The 17,046-nt window shown below is 39.9% G+C and overlaps 1 protein-coding gene across 1 annotated transcript in view; it reads right to left on the bottom strand.

Moving 5' to 3' along the window:
- The window catches only part of rerea (arginine-glutamic acid dipeptide (RE) repeats a), a 437,497-nt gene that overhangs the window by 280,000 nt on the left and 140,451 nt on the right, over window positions 1-17,046 (bottom strand). Inside the window, 1 exon segment of the mRNA XM_052039130.1 lies at window positions 7,077-7,147. Coding sequence (XP_051895090.1) covers window positions 7,077-7,147 — 71 coding nt within the window.

Genomic DNA, 17,046 nt, shown 5'->3' with positions numbered 1-17,046 from the left:
ACTCTTGGCTCTAAGTAAGAAACTTGTGGGTTCAAATTCCACTCCACAGCATTGAGTATAAATATTTCGGTCAGCATTCTCTGATGCAGCACTGAGGGAGTGCTGTATTATTGGACATACTATCCTTCAAATGAGATCGGACACCAAGGCCGTACCTGCCCTCCTAGTTGGACATCCTCTTGCACTATTTCAGAGCGGAGCTAGCAGTTGTCTGCACTTGCTGGCTGGTTATTTTCACATTGCTGTTTGTTGGAGCTTCCTGTGTGCCAACTGGTTGCTATATGACAACAGTATCTTCAAAGATACTTCAAATACTGCCAAATGCTTTGGGACCTCTTGACATTTGAAATCTGCCACATAAATTCTAGTGTTAATGATCATTCTAGATCATGGCATAGTTTTGAAGAAGCATATCTGCACTGATCTGCTAAATCTTTAATCAATAATTAATACTGAATTCATTGCGGGGGAATCCACACTTGATCACAGAGGCAAAACATTGCAGATGCTGCAAATATAAAATAAATATTGAAAATACCAGACAGCATCTATGTAAAGAGAACCAGAGCTAATATTTCAATTTCCCATCAATATTGGAAAAAGCTAGCTATAAATGTAAGAAGGTGCAGAAGAAGTGGGAAGGTGGGAAGAGAACAACAAGGCAGATCTGCAATAGGGTGGAAGGCAGGAGAGATTAAATGACAAAAGGAATAATACCACAAGGAAAAACAGGGAGGTCATGTGACAAGTAAAGAAACAGAAGATCAGCCTGGACAAGGTATAAGATTTCTTTATTAGTCACATGTACATCGAAACACATAGTGAAATGCATCTTTTGCGTAGAGCGTTCTGGGGGCAGCCCGCAAGTGTCGCCACGCTTCCGGCGCCAACATAGCACGCCCACAACTTCCTAACCCGTACGTCTTTGGAATGTGGGAGGAAACCGGAGCACCCGGAGGAAACCCACGCAGACACGGGGAGAACGTACAAACTCCTCACAGACGGTGGCCGGAATTGAACCCGAGTCACTGGTGCTGTAAAGCGTTACGCTAACCTCTACACTACCGTGCCATGAGAAAAGCAGAATTGTTATCCAAAATTAGAAAAGAATCATGCCATGGTTGCTGGAAAATTGAAATGGAAATGCAGATTATCTGAAAACATTAAACTCATTCTAACCAAAAGCTCCAACTTCTCTGGCTGGATGATGAGGCGATCTTCATGTTTACATTGAGCTTTACAGGAACAGAGTAGAAGGCTAAGGAAAAAGGTCAGCATGGGATACAGATAGGTGACAGTGATATGGTTGCCAATTAAATATGACTGGAGTACCTTTTAAATCAAAGAATCACTTGAACCTTTTTTTTTGTTCAATACTCTTCTCCAAAATCATCCTCCTTTGCCACAGCCCATCATCACTAAATGCAGGCTGATTTCATAGCCTTTGTCCCTAAAACACCTTTAAAACACTAGTGCCATTATTTTGTACCATTTATCATTATTATTATTTTGTTTAACTAACATTGGTTCCTGGTCCTCATTGCCTCAGTTACCACTCTGTCCTTTTCAAATTCCTTCTCACCTTTCTCAGTTTATCTGATCCTGCTATCATTTGCTTTTCCTCCCTGCATATGTGCCAGCATTGACCTCCATGCCTTCAGCCAGCTGCACCTGTGGTGTAATTCTTACCCATAGCCTCTCTCCTTCTCTACCTCTCCTCCTTCAAGACCCTTCTTGAACTCAGTTCTAAGACCAAACTGTTTATCACCTCTCCTAATATCACTGTTGTTGCTAGCTTGTTTCTTTGAATGCTTTTTTTTCCTAGGTTCCAATTGTGATAAATATCTTTCTGAACCCACTCAAATCGAGGTCCACATTCTGACAATTTCCTCCCTTCACTTTCAAACGGCATCAACAGTTCTGAGCAACACACAGAAAGTGCTGGAGGAACTCAGCAGGTCAGGCAGCATCTATGGAGGGAAATGACAGTCGACATTTCGAGCCAGGACCCTTCACCAGGACTGGAAAGGAAGAGGGCAGAAGCCAGAATAAGAAGGTGGGGGGAGGGGGAGGGGGAGGAGCACCAGCTGACGGGTGAGGGGGAAAGATAGGTGTGGGGGGGAGTGGGAATGGTGTGAGAAGCTGGGAGGTGATAGGTGGAAGAGGCAAAGGGCCAAAGAAGATGGAATCTGATAGGAGAAGACAGTGGACCAAGGAATAAAGGGAAGGAGGTAGGGAACCAGAGGGAGGAAGGTGTGGGTGAGGGGCAGGTCGTGGGGGTGCGGGAGGGGAAAGGGAGGGGTAAAGGGGCCAGAGGGATAACGGCTGAAGATAGTGGGAATATGGTATTGAGAGAGAGGATCAACCATGATCGTATTGAATAGCAGAGAAGGTTCAGATGACTGAATAGGCTCCTCCTACTTTTTCTATAGTTACACCATTGACTCTCAATGCTTATGCATGACAGTGTTAATGCATTCACAAATACAAGCATACCAATGTCACACTTTTGGCACAGTAGCCCCACAATTTTTTTTCTGAAAAGTGTACTCCTCTCTGCTACAGAAGAACCACCCTCTCCCTTTTGAAATACATCCTAACATGTTGTAGCATCTTTGTATGCTTGTCTGGAGGCATAAACACAGTGGTACATTAAACAGCTGCATCAGATTCCCAGCCAGGCCCTCCCACTACTACATATTTGCACAACAATTATGCATGCGCAAACAGTAAGTGTCTTGGTATCATGCATGTCTGAAGCAGATGGGTTCACTTCTTACGCCAAAGATAGCTTAGAACCTAAACGTGGGAAAGTGGCCTATGCATGTTATTTTGCGGTTTCTGACAGTGTGACATCATGGAACCTTTTAAAACTCAAATCAATGGGCATTAAGGGAAAAACAAAACTCCAGTGGTTAGAGTCAATACCTCACACAAAGGAAGATGGTGTGATTGTTGTTGGAGGTCAATCATTCCAGTCCCAGGACATCACTGTAGGAGTTCCTTAGGCTAAGTCCTGGGCCCAACAATCTTCAGCTGCTTTATTAGTTACCTTGATTTCATCATATGATCAGAAGGATGGATGCTCCCTGATGACAACACAATGTTGACAACATTCAAGCCCAAGTTTAGTGGCAAGTAACCCTCGTACCAAATGATGACTGTCTCCATCAAAAAAGAATTTAACCTATACTTGACAGTCAATAGCATTACCATCACCAAGTCCTCCACCGACAAAGATGTGGGGATCACCACTGACCAATCACTGAAGTAATGCCAGTTCAAAAGCAGGTCAGAGGCCAGTATTCACCTGACATGCTAAAGCCTTTCCATCACATACAAAGAACCACTCTAGAGTGTGATAGAGTGCACTCCAACATCACTCAAGAAACTCACACCATCCAGGGCAAGGTAAGCCACTTTACTGGTATTCCATACACCACCATGAATATTAAACCATATTAATTATAACCATATTAAAGACTAAGCAGATCAGTCCACATTTGCTTCATCAAAATAAAGCCAAGATCTAGAATGATCATTAATACTAGAATTTAGAAAGCACCAGCCCACATCTCCTCTACAATCATCATCCATATCAGCAAAGCAACTAAATTCAAACATGCAATTTTGTTTTACCAAAATCTTTATTTGCTTAAACCATTGCCACTTTGAAAGCTCCAATAATTTTATAGCTCATCGGCTTATTCATCCAACATCATCTGGTTTTAGGAGACATAGCCAAGTCAAACATGTGCATGAAAGCAACCTTCAATGTGGTTTTGTATTTGTCATCTGTCAGCTGCTTTGGATGATTACTTTCCTACCAGCTTAATTATTCAAAGGATTTTTCAATGAGAAAAAGCCAATGTAGATAAACTTCCTACAAAGAGCAGCAATTTGAATTTAAAATGGAAAATGTATTAAATTGCTCTCTCATCAACTCTTGAAGTTTTTTTTAAAAAATGGCTCAAATTAGCACAGACACTGAAAGCTTAACATGAGTATCCTCTTACTCCAATTACATATCCTAACAAAAAAATTAAGTCAAAGATTAAGATACTGAGGTGATATCAGCACAACAGGAACAGAAGATACCAACAATTTCTCACTCCATTTCAGCTCATTTCAATTGTAGTTCCCTTTTAAATATTATTTTATAGAGTTTTGACAAATGTAATATACATATTAAATCTAATTTATACAAGCACTGAGGCATGTAAGCAGTGTCAAAATGCAACTAATTATAGCACAGCTAAGTAATTCTCTGAACAGGTACAATAAATACCAAATGCAGCAGTGGTTTTCGAATCCACAAAGTGTAAATAATCCACTAATGCCCACTCTCATTCAACACAATAGTGAATCTACTATATTGTACAGCAGTCTCATGATCTTGTATCATTAGATGCAAATCAAACAGAAGCTAGAGCCAAACCCTCAGTCATACACTTACAAAAGGCATCAATAATAAAATAGGTATTTGCTTTCCTTCTTTATACATTTTCTAGTAATACAATGATTTCCATATAATACCCATTAACAGCATATTAAAGCCTAATTAAAAATGTGAATTACAGAAATTATCCTGCAATCTAGAAACTACAATTGTTATAGTGCTGCTCCCAACAGAAATAAATTCTGTTCCTCAGTAGCCAGCATATGCAGGACATAGTCAAGGTATCGAAAATTTGTAAGGCAAAAGGAAGCAACATATCAGCCATAAATATGATCACACACAAGTCTGTCGATCACATGGATTTGATTTCAATTTTCTCCTTAGCCATGTGGCCATGTTAAAAAGCCCACTGGCAGAGTTAAAGAATATAAATAATCCAATCCAAACAAACTGAAGGAAAATGCAGATTCAAATAAGTTACTTGAATGGTAACTCAGATAACAATCAACGTGGCACCAGCTGATAACCTGCTCACCAATGCTGCATTTGAGCTCTGCCAGGGCCGCTTAGCTGCCTCATTACAACTTTGATCCAAACAACAGCCAAATGCTGCCTTGATGTCACAGGCGATCAATCTCAACTCATCATTCAAAATTTAGCTTTTTCGTCTGAGTGTGGTGTCAAGGAGTTGTGGTAAAACTAAGGAAAGGGATAAACTCTCTACTGACTGGATTCAGACTTTGCACAAATAAAGACAGTTGCATTTGTTATAAATTGATCATCACAGTTGCTTCATCAATGACTTTTCTTTCATCATGAAATCAGGAGATGAAGATGTTGGCTGATAATAGCACAAAGTTCAATACCATTAGCAATTCCTCAGAGATGATGCAGCACATGCCTGCATGTTGAAAGGCCTAGCAATCCATGCCTGAGCATTGCCAGGCAATAACCATCTCCACCAAGAGAAAATCTAGTCGCCTAATTTCTGGTTCAATAACTACTGAGGTCACCACCAACCAGAAACCTACCTGCATCAGCCACATATATAGCTATGTTTTGCCTCATTATTTTCTCATCTTCAGGAGCTCCTCAAAGCCCAACCCATCAATATCTTTTTGTTTTGTTTTCCTGTTCAGCAACAAATCAGATTTGAACAGCATCCCTCGGGAGGCTTCACCTCTTTGAACGATTATAGCTGACAGAAAATTCAATGAACTATACTGTCATGAAAATATTTTGACATCACTTTGAACTTTCAAGCTAAACCTCATATTATTTCTCATATTTCTTTACAAAATAGGATGGAGCAATTCGGCCAATCAAGTCTATGCCAGCTCTCAAGAGCATTCCCAACAGTCCCATGGTCCCACTTATTTTATCTGTAACCTATTCTCTCTGACATGGCAATAAACTCCCCCCTGATTTACTGGTCACCCATCTAATCTAGTGGCAATTTTCACTAGCCAATTAACCTACAAGCACGTCTTTGGGATGTGAGTGGAAACCCATGTGGTCACAAGGTAAACCTGCAAACTCTACAGACGTCAGGATCACATCAGGGTCACTGGAGATGTGCACCAGCAGCACCGAGAGCTGCACCATTGTGGGCACTGTCCCAAGAAAAAGACTTTCCTATACTGTCCAAAAATCATAGCTGTAATGTTAATAGAAGAGGGCCTGGATTGGTCTTTGTTGAAAGGTTTTCTGGGCTTCCCCCACCTTTTGCTGGAGTGTTCAATGAAATATTGATTTCGAACCATGCAAATTGACAAAATAGCAGACATTCCTCACCCTGGAACGTGCTTGACTAAAGAACTTTAGGATTCAGATGTTCAAATCAAGAGGTCAAAATAATAAGGGCTGTAAAATGTCAAATGCCCTCCTCCCATAAAGCTTATTAAGTTTGCCAATGGCAACCAAATTTTCGCTCTTTTGACAAAAATGGGATGTGTCATGATTCACAGCAATTTTGCAGCAAATTAGTCTAATCACCAGGTTACTAGCATAACAATGATGATAGTTAATAATTAATATCCAAGATACAATAATGAAGTTATGAATGGTGCTCACCAGGAAGAAATGTTTGTTATGTACAATGTCTTCAAAGCAACTTTTTTCTTTGAAGTATCCATACACTGTATATACTAATCTTCCCAAAAAGAAATGAAATTTTGTACAGGCAAGCTCTTGTTCTATTTTATTTCCATTATACTTCTTAGCAAACTCCAAAATAGAGCTCTTTTGTACTATCTGCTCTCAATTTTGTCATTTCAAGCTGGAAGTTCTACATCAGGTGAGGGAAGAGAGGGAACTGGGATAACAGGAACCAATGTTTGCTTCTTGCTACATACTACTTCCTGGTGACCCTTGCTGGCAATTAGGCATCAACACTGGAAGACAGTACAACCAGCCTTGAACAATCAGTGCCCCAACTACTTTTCAACTTGTGTTTATATTTGTTGCAGACATTTTGCCTCAAGGGTAAAAGATTTGTAGGTAGCACATTCAGCACACAAACAGAACAACCTATAATTTTAAATCCAGCCAGAAAAACGAGATAAATTTTGCAGCATAAGAATGTAAAATATTTGAACAAATCAATCACATTAAATTGTCACATGATTCCAAATAAGAAGGAAAGGCTTAATCATGCATAACTGAATATGGCACTCACCAGTTTGAATTCCTGAATGCTGCAGATGAAATACGGTGTGTTGGGGCGACGACTCTCTATGTAAACACAATCTAATGAGAGAAGGAAAATGAAGCAATGAATACACTACTTCCAGGGACAAAGAGAATCATTATGTACTTCATGTTCAATAAGACGAGGGAATTTAACAGAATGGCATTTTTAGTTTTCCACACCAGCTACCCTGCAGGCACTTGGAGAAAGCTTATATAAATATTAGTGACAATGCAAATTTCACCCCCTTTTTTGAGAGAAAGGGCGGGAAAGAGAAAAAATATAGACCCGTTAACCTGACATCAGTGGTACGGAAAATGCTAGAAGCTGTTATTCAGGAAATGATAACAGGGCACTTCAAAGATAACAATTGAATTGGACAGAGTCAACATGGATTTATGAAAGGGAAATCACATTTGACGTATTTGTTGAAGTTTTACGAGCAGAATATATAAGGCTGAACAAGCAGATGTAGTGCATCTGGACCTTCAAGAGACCTTGGAGATGGTACTGCAAGAGGTTATTAAACAAAATTGGGGTAGTATTCTAGTGTGGATTGAGAATTGGACAACAGAGAAGGAAGCTAGTTAGTTAGTTTCATGTTGGGAGGCTGGAACTTGTGAGGTGCTTGAGAGGTGATTGGTGGGGCCCCAGCTGAGCACAATCTATATCAATGACATGGATTAGGGGGCAACTATATCCAAGTCTGCTGATGATACAAAGCTGGGTGGCAGGGAGAATTGTGACGAGGAAGCAGACTAGTTTCAATGGAACATAGACAGGCTATGTGAATGGGAGAGACCACGGCAAATAGAATATAATGCACAAAAATGTGAAGTCATCCACCAAAATAGAAAAGTATAGCTTTTTTTAAGTGGGTGGGAGACCTGGGTATTCTTAAACATGTATCATATAGTTAACATGCAGATACAGCAAGTAATTAGGAAGGCAAACAGTATGTTGGCCTTTATTGCAAGAGCATTTAAGTACAAAGATATTGCAATGATACAACACCCTGGAATATAATGGACAAGTCTGGTCTCCCTGGCTAAGGAAGGATATGGTTGCAATAGATGGAGAGCAAAAAGGATTGACTGGATTGACTACCAGGTTGGAGTCTACGGGCAGGGGAATTATCCTTCGAGAATGCTTTTGATTGAGAGGAATAACATTCATTAAAACATACAGAAATCTTACAGGACTTCACATGGTAGATGCGGAAACAATGGCTGACCAGAGCTGGAGGACATGGTCTCAAAGCAAGAGCTCAAACATTTTGGACTGAGATAAGAGAGATTCATTCACCCAAACACACGCGAACTTTTGAAATTCTCTACCCAAGAGGGCTGCAGAGGCTCAGGCACTGAATTATACTCAATACAGAGATGGATCTTTAGATATAAAGAGAATCAAGGAAAATGGGGTTAGTACAGGAAAAACATACCATCTTACTGAATGCCAGAGCAGATGCAAGAGCCAGGCACTGTACTCCTGCTTCTATCGCTTATTTACGATCTAGTGGCAGCTTGTGTGTGGTTTTGTGTGGTGAACTTTTACAAGAAAATTATGTTGAAAATAGCCAAGTTTATTTCACAATGCACAAAGTTAAGTTCAGAGAGGGCGACCACCATAAAGGAAGCTGCCAGATTCCCCAAAATGTCCGTGATTAAATGAACGGTTCTCTCTCAAAATGCTCCTACTTTGAAAATCCTGAAGAATCCCATTCTGATTAGTGGACCCTAAATCCCAGAGATGAAATGGCTACCTACTGATCTTCTGCACCACGCAACTGTTCCCCCTTTTCAAGTTTTCCTCTTAACACTGCCATAAATTTTTAGTCCTCCTTAATTATCATTAAAAGAATTTTTCCAACAAGACATCAGACCAATATCCTAGAAAAGCAAAATATATAAAACGATTAAGTGTATGTGAATTGTAAGGCACTGCTGCTCATTGCATGCATTGTGGAGTACCTCGAGAGTCAGCAGGTCTGAGGATTGTAAAAGAAAATCCTGCTTGTGTGCCCCAAGAGACTCACAAGAAATTATTAGGCCATATCAAAAACCTGGAAGGTTCTTCTGTGCTTTTCCAAGTATACAAAAACTTCATTCATGGAAGTGTAAATTATATGGTTGCTGACTAGACAAGGAGGAGAATACTAACAACAGGGATATGCTAACATTCTTTAACCAGTAGGAAGTGACAAGAAACATCCGCAGAAATTGAAACCAGGGCATCTGCTTCATATCAGATACATAAAATATTTTGGAGGCCATCGAGATTTATATATGCATGTCTGTACATGGTCCTAAGCAGCTGAAAACAGGAAGTTATAACATTTAGTGACCAGGAAAATTATAGGGAAAATCAAAATCATTTGAAATAGAGAAAGACAAACCAGAATATCTTCCCAAACACAATTCATAGCAGAGGCTTTAGCCGTTTTTGACACCATGCTTCAAGAAAGGTAACTTGTCTATGGTGGGGTTGGTGAGAGGGCCGGGGTGTTTGAAAAAAGATTTGTATTTGCTTAACACCGTCCACGACCTCAGAACATCTCCAAGTCCATTTTTCAGTCATTGGTGTAATGCAAGAAATCTTACAGCCAATTTGTGCCAATATAGGAAGTGCAATCAACCAATTATCTTCAATAGTTCCATCCATGATCGTTCTTGTCGCAAGGTCTACTCTCTTGATTCCAGTGCCCACTTTTATTTGCATATCCTCCGATAATTAAACAACTCATGCCAACTTAGAGAACTTGGATAAAAGGTGACAAGTAACACTCTTTCCATGAAAGTAACAAACAATGGCCATCCTAATTTAGGAGCACTCCCCTTAGTCTTCAACAATGTCACCAACGTTGTTGGAAGTGATATCAAGGGTCACTTTTTAGCTATACCTTAACGTGATCAGAAATATCATCACAGACAAGATACAAGCTGGGTACTTTGTGATAACATTCAAAGTTATGATCATTTACAAGGCTCACGTCAGGAATATAACAGAATACTCACCACCAATGGTTTGGTGCAACAACACAGAAGTCTCATCACCCAGGACACAACATTTCATTTGATTACCACAGCTACCAAAGTTAATGGACAATGCCCAATCCACTGACTGAGCATTACACTCAACGTTTATCTGGTTGTAAGGCAGCCAGGCTGGTAGAGCAGCTTGTCAATTTCCAAGCCAGTGATCTTTTGACCAACAGACTGCCTGCAAAGCGAGTCCCTCACCACACTACTGAAAGCAAGGAATCTCCACGCCTTTGCGTCAGCAGGTGTCCTCCACTGGCTTGACCCAGGCAATGCCTTGATACATTGGTGCACCTAGCCCACAGTGTTTCAGGAGACTTCTGGCTCTGTCCAACTCCAGGAAGAACAGGTCTCGAGCTCACTCTAAGACTGAGTGGTGGAAGTAACTGTACTACAAAGCCTGATATATCAAATTACATGATGGAAAAATTAACAGCACATCATATTTTAAAAAGTGTTAAGATAAGTGAAGAAACTAGATGTTTCCTCCTTTCTTCTGACTTTCATAACTCCATCACATACCAAGGCAAAGAGAGGACCTTTTGCTGGCTCCAAACTAGAGTTAAAATTTCCCTCAACAAAGGCAATTAGCCTTTAGAGGACCTCAGTATGTATCTAATTATAGTAACTTTCCAAAGGAAGAAGATAGGCAGGCAGTAAATCACAGTTCAGCTCTGGTTCATTAAATGGACAGTCTACTTCAAACACAGCTTCCCTTTACTAATAAGCTGCTCTGCTGTTTCACCAGATGCAGCAAATAGAGGAAAATTACTTAAGGAGAATCCTAAGGTAGTTAACCTACATTTGTGTCTGCTTAAGTGGAGATAAAATTGAATGGGATGATTAAGTGCATCTGCTCAGAAGATCCAGTACGACAACCCAGGAATAATGAATCATGGTGCAAAACCGCCACATTCACAAGTGTTACCCCAGTAGGTGCGTTCCTTACAAGGGAGAAATGGCTTATTTACTGTGGAATGTAGACAGGTGGTGAGAAGGGGATCTTGGAGAGCATTGTGGAGGAACAGTAGGCTCAGAGAAAATACCAGGAACATTGGTTGGGCAAATGATCAGGGAGGTGTGTGGAGATTAGCCAGACAATTGGAAGCAACAGTTGCACAGACGATTGAGGGTCAGAGTTGAGCAGCCTCTAGCTGAGTGAAACTCCAGGAAGCAATGGAGTCTGTGGCTCAGTCTGAGACGTTGGAGTAGAGGGGGTAGAAGCAGATCCAGTTTCAGATATCTGTTGTTCCTTAAAGGATACGAAAGAGCTTCTTGAAACCAGCAACGTCTGATCACTTATTCAGCCTTTGCCTCGGGTCTCTCTATTGCCAGTAGGAACAACACCTACCACCACCAACCTCCCCTCTCCCCCAACTCACCTCTCACACACATTGGAAAGGATGTTAATACAGTGGTTAATACAGTGCTGAAAATGATCAACTCTCATTTTATTGGCCAAAAGGATGCATTCACTGTCTGACTAGCGTGGCCTGAAGTTAGCCTTCTTTTTGTTTTAAGGTATATTTGAGCTGTAATGCCCTTACGGGATTCTGCATCCGTATGTTCAAGGGTGAAGTGCACAGTAACATATACTTAACACATTCTATAATTTTGAAGAAGACATTTTATTGCTATTTTTCAATGATTTGATTAAAGCTTGCATTCCTAAATCTATCTTGTGACGCCTTTGGCCCTATTCAACTAAAATGAACTCTTTGTCTTGTCTACTGGTATATTTTTTTCCTGCATTCCTCAATAGTAGTGGGAATTCAGGTATAAGACGCTGCCTGCAAAGCTAACAAATCAACTTTAGACGGGAATCCCCTGAACTCTGGAATCATCAACATAATGCAAAGACCGGTCACGCAAACTCCTGTGATTGTCAATGAGACCAACATAGTGGGGGATTCAATGGAGGGAACGGTTATTGAAATTTATTGGGAGCTTGCCAGGATGACATTATTCCAAGGTAGGGAACTGATGAACAACAGTTTGGGGACTTCAGCCCGATCTCTACTCTATCATCATCAGCACATTGTGGATACAGTATAAATGACCCAGAGTGGAACTGCAGCAACTTGGACAACAGCCTACTTAGACAACAGTTCTCTATCTAGCAGCCTGCATCACCTAAAATGACAGGAATTACATTACCTCCAAATCGCACACCATCTTTATTAGGACATCTATGTGTTCTTTGTCACTTGGTCAGCACTGTAGAGTTCCTCCCACTGTACTAGATCTACCACTAAATTTGGCACAGATCAAGAAACTGGCTCTACAGCGCCTTCACAAGAAACAAGTGCAGCATTAGCACAGTTCCTAACGTGACAAGAGCGAAAACATTGTTTTTGAGAAAGTGAGTCCACAGGTTTGAACAGTTGAATACAAATCATTGACAAATCTATTCCTCTTAATTCAAAGTTGTTCAGACCAGGTTAACTGTTAATTCTCATCAGCAAGTTGAAAAGCACTTCAAAATACTCATTGCAGTTCCATTCATATTGCATAATTGATAATGACTGGGTAAGTAAAACAAAAGTAATTTAAAAAATTTGCATTTAACAGGGTATCCCGGACACATAACAATGCGAGCCCATTTTGATTCAAAATAGGGCAAACATCAAAACAGAACTCTTGTTGCATTATCCTTCATTTATGCCACGTAGAAGAAACAGCTATGAATTACTTGCTAGAAGTTGTTCCCAAAGGGAAACGCTGGCAGGAGGATGTGCAATTCTGTTTCAGTTTCAGATCTGCCTCACCTGATTAAATGTTTCTTTTCCACAACTACTTTTGCCCTCAGCAGCTAACATGCATGTAGCAATGGGCAGCACACAGACCCATAATAAAGCCAGAAAGACAGAAACAGTAGAGAACAAATTGGATTTTTCTTATTCTTTATTCAATACGGAATCCCAAAGCACATGTCCCTTTATTTTTCTTCTCTCTAAATGCCCTCATTAATCTATTAATCATTCAAGGCGGCACGGTAGCTCAGCGGTTAGTGCTGCTGCTTCATAGTTCCAGCAATCCAGTTTCCATTCTGACCTCAGGTACTGTCTGTGTGCGGTGTGCATCTCCTCCCTGTCACTGAGTGGGCTTCCCCTGGGTGGGCTTCCCACTTTCCTTCCACGTCCCCAAGATGTGCCAGTGAGTTAATTGACCATTGTGACTTACCAGTGATGTAGGTGGGTGGCAGGAGAATCAGGGGAGAGTTGGTGGGTTTGCAGGAAACAATAGGTTACTAGGTTATAAGGACATAAGAGGACAGTCAATGTTTCAGGTCGAAACACTTCATTAGGACTGGAAAGAAATGGGGAGAGAGCCGGTATAAAAGAGTGCAGATGAGGGAGTGGGAATGTTGCAAGAAGCTAGGAGGTGATAGGTGGAAGTGACAAAGGGATGAAGAAGATAAAATCTGATAGGACAGTCGACCATGGAATAAAGGGAAGGAGGTGTGGGGGCGGTGAGCTAGTGGGACAAGTCTGCGGGTGATGGGCAGATCAAGAGGGCAGGGGAGGGGAAAGAGACAGGGTGTTGGGGGCCGGTGGGATAGGGAAAATATTTCTTTTATCTCATCCACACCTCTCCCAATCCTCTCTGCAACTTATTTGCCTTTCTCGCTTTTCCAGTTCTGATGTTTCTCTTTCCACTTATGCTGCCTGATCTAATGATTGCTTCCAGCATATTCTGATTTTATTCCAGCATCCGCAATTTGTTGATTTTCATTCTCATTCTTGATCTCCTAATTGTGGAATTCATCACTTCACGGGTATATCGTTTCACTGGAGGAAATCAGAATATTTTTAATAATAACCATAAATTGTAGATGGTAGATTACTATTTTAAAGAATAATCTCCCAACGTAAAAATGAATTGAGTATTTTTAAAATAATTGTACCTTGTTCATGTGATAAAAGCAGATAAGCTTAAGGCTAAAAAAAATACCAGCAGGTGAACTTAAGTTTTAGGAATTACACAAGTAATTCTATATATTATTTATGGGAACTCTTTTTTTTAAATACCTTAAGTTAAAAATTTAAGATACTTCAGTTCGAAATAGTTGGCTTGCATGTCAGATCTTATATGCTTTCAAGAGGTTTTCGGCATACCTTCAGCATTTATTGATTATATATTTGTGAAGGAAGCTAGATTCTTATTACAAAACATCTTGGATCGGTCTACTTGTATAACTCACATCTAACCACGTAAATGATTCAGGGCAAAGGAATGTGTAACATTTAAAAACACTGGGTAAAAACTGAGTTTAAATTACTGTTATCACTTCTCAAATTCTCTCAGGCAAAAATCTTACTCAGCCCTGCCAGAGCTGAAACTTTAAATTCAGTCCTTTAAATTGAGAAAAATCTATCAGCCTGAATCACGTCGGGCATTGCCAACACTTCTGAGATGAACTGGCTGTGTTTACCCTCGTAACTGGCAGCAAGTCCAGGATTTTGATGCACGCCCATTGGAACGTGACAGCCCTGAACCTTCTGGCAGTCACCAAATCTATTAGTACACTCCACCACGGAGACCTGCAGCTGAGCATTTACTCTGAGGCATTAAAACAATCTTTAATGCTTTTCATTGAACAATTTTGCATGCTTCTGAATGTCAGGGATATTCCAAAACTTGACTGATAGCAAAGCTGGGAATATGGATTTGTCATCTGTGAAAATGTTTCACGCACAGGGTTTCCTCTGGCCTACCCACTACACCTAAGACTGCCAGACAGCATTGGGCCTCACAGATCAGTTGCTGTACACTCACGAAGCAAGTTTAATCTCATGGATCTGAGCCAGAAATTTGTGAGACATCTGCTGTTTGCAGGTAGTCAAAATCCAGAGCACTTTTTTTTCCTTACACTTGCAAAGAAATGTAGGAATCCATTTAAAACTTAATATATCTGGTCTACCCATTGCAGTATCCCTAAATCACATCTGACAGTGATTCTGAATATTTATCGATTGTTAACATGATCAAATAAACATAAAAATACAATATTTGCCAGATGTTAATAGAGGTCAGCATAATGGTGTGGTTATTGGAATTTCACCTAATTCTGTTACTTTTCTGCGGGGAAAATTCTTACCACATAGATGCTGGTGTTTACCTTAAAAGTACAAATTAGGAGAACTTGCAATGCCTCCTAAATCTTACACCAGGCACATGATTCGTGCAATATAATAAAGAATAAAGAGGAAAGCAACTCATTTTGTAGAAGCAATAAAATAGACAATTTCGCTTTTTGTTTCTACTACAATAAAACCCTCTGCTCAACCTAATTTTTCACAAGGTGATATCAATCAAAGAAGATTAAAAACCTGTAAACATAAATACTATTTTGAAAAAATTAACAAATATGGCAACAAATAAATACTCTTACGAAAAGTAAAATAGGTAGATTCCAGAGCCCAGAACATTAAAACCATCATCCTAATGACCTGGATATTATTCTCGCATCATCTGATTCTTCACAGTATGGATGAAGAATTAGATTAGTGATATGTTTAGAACCTACCAGCTTGGTTTACCAAAGGGTAACAGTTTAATCCACTTTTCTAATGGTGAAAAACAGAGCATGACATGCTCTTCAAGCCTCAAACCTATGGTAATGCTAAACCCTGGGAGAAGTGGATAAAATAGATTTGCACATTATGTCGTTTGACAAAGAAACAAATACAGTATTAAAATACAAAACTCATCTTCTACTGATCTGACAGAATGCCTCAAGAAAACTTAATGGTTTACTCCACAAACGTCATTGAAAAAATAGAATTAGAATTGCTGTCATTCAAATCCATGAACTGTCTCTACTAAATGGCACAAACTGGAGTGAAAAGTTGACATTCCATAAGCGATGAAGCTGCCAAGCCCAGAAAATTCATGATTTATCACATACTGGCTCACAAGGTCCTTAAAGAATGATTCATTAGAGCAACAAAGAGCAGAGGAGAAATTTCCTTGCACATTAAAGAGACCACTAAAGACTGGGTGACTGCTTTACAGAATACCTCCATTTAGTATACAAATATGACCCCAAGTTTCCTGTCACCTGCTCCTAAATTCTCCATCACACTCCCAATCTGTCCTCAACCTCCTACACTGTTCCAACTAAGTTTAAGAGAAGCTTGAGGAAGAGTGCATCAACTTCTGAACTCAATGTTGGGTTCAACAATTTCAGAAATAATAACCTATTTCAGAATAACAGTAATTTTCAGCATTTTCATTTTCAATTCCTTTCGTGCTCCTTTAATAATTTCAGCTAATAATTCTGCATTTCCACTTACTCTACAGTTCTGTAACTCTGAACCATCACCCCTTTGCCAATTATCCCCTGCTGCTAGCCTTCTCTTTTGTTCTCTCAACTCTTCCTTTTCTCTGCATCTTAAATTCTGTTTATCTCAACTATTCTGAGTTCTGATGAAAGGTCATGCACCATAAATGTTCACTGCTTTTCCACAGATACTTTCTGACCTGCAAAGTTTTCCAGCATTGATTGTTCTTGCTTCAGATTTCCCCCAACTGTAGTATTTTGCTTCATTCAGGAAGATCAGATGGAATCTGAAGAAACACTAGGAATCTGATTAAACATTAATTACTATAAAACTAATAAACAATTATTTGTAAATGGCTCAAATGGGCACTTCTTGTTGACAACATGGACATTATTGAGTCCATGTTCTCAAAAACTCTATTTATGTAGAACAAAAACAGAAAATGTTGGAAATACTCAGCAGATCAGGCAGCATCTGTGAAGGAAGAAACAGGGTTGATGCTTCAGCTAAATGACCCTTCAGAACTGGAAATGTGAGAAACAAACATTTTTAAGTTGAAGACATGGGGACGGAAATTTATCCGATCTCCAGCTTGCAATAAAGCCTAACGTAGCATTTATCCTCCTTATT

This window comes from Pristis pectinata, chromosome 26 (assembly GCF_009764475.1).
Source record: "Pristis pectinata isolate sPriPec2 chromosome 26, sPriPec2.1.pri, whole genome shotgun sequence".
Taxonomy (NCBI): domain Eukaryota; kingdom Metazoa; phylum Chordata; class Chondrichthyes; order Rhinopristiformes; family Pristidae; genus Pristis; species Pristis pectinata.
Note: the sequence above shows the minus strand (reverse complement) of the source record. Positions and strands in the feature narration are given on the sequence as shown.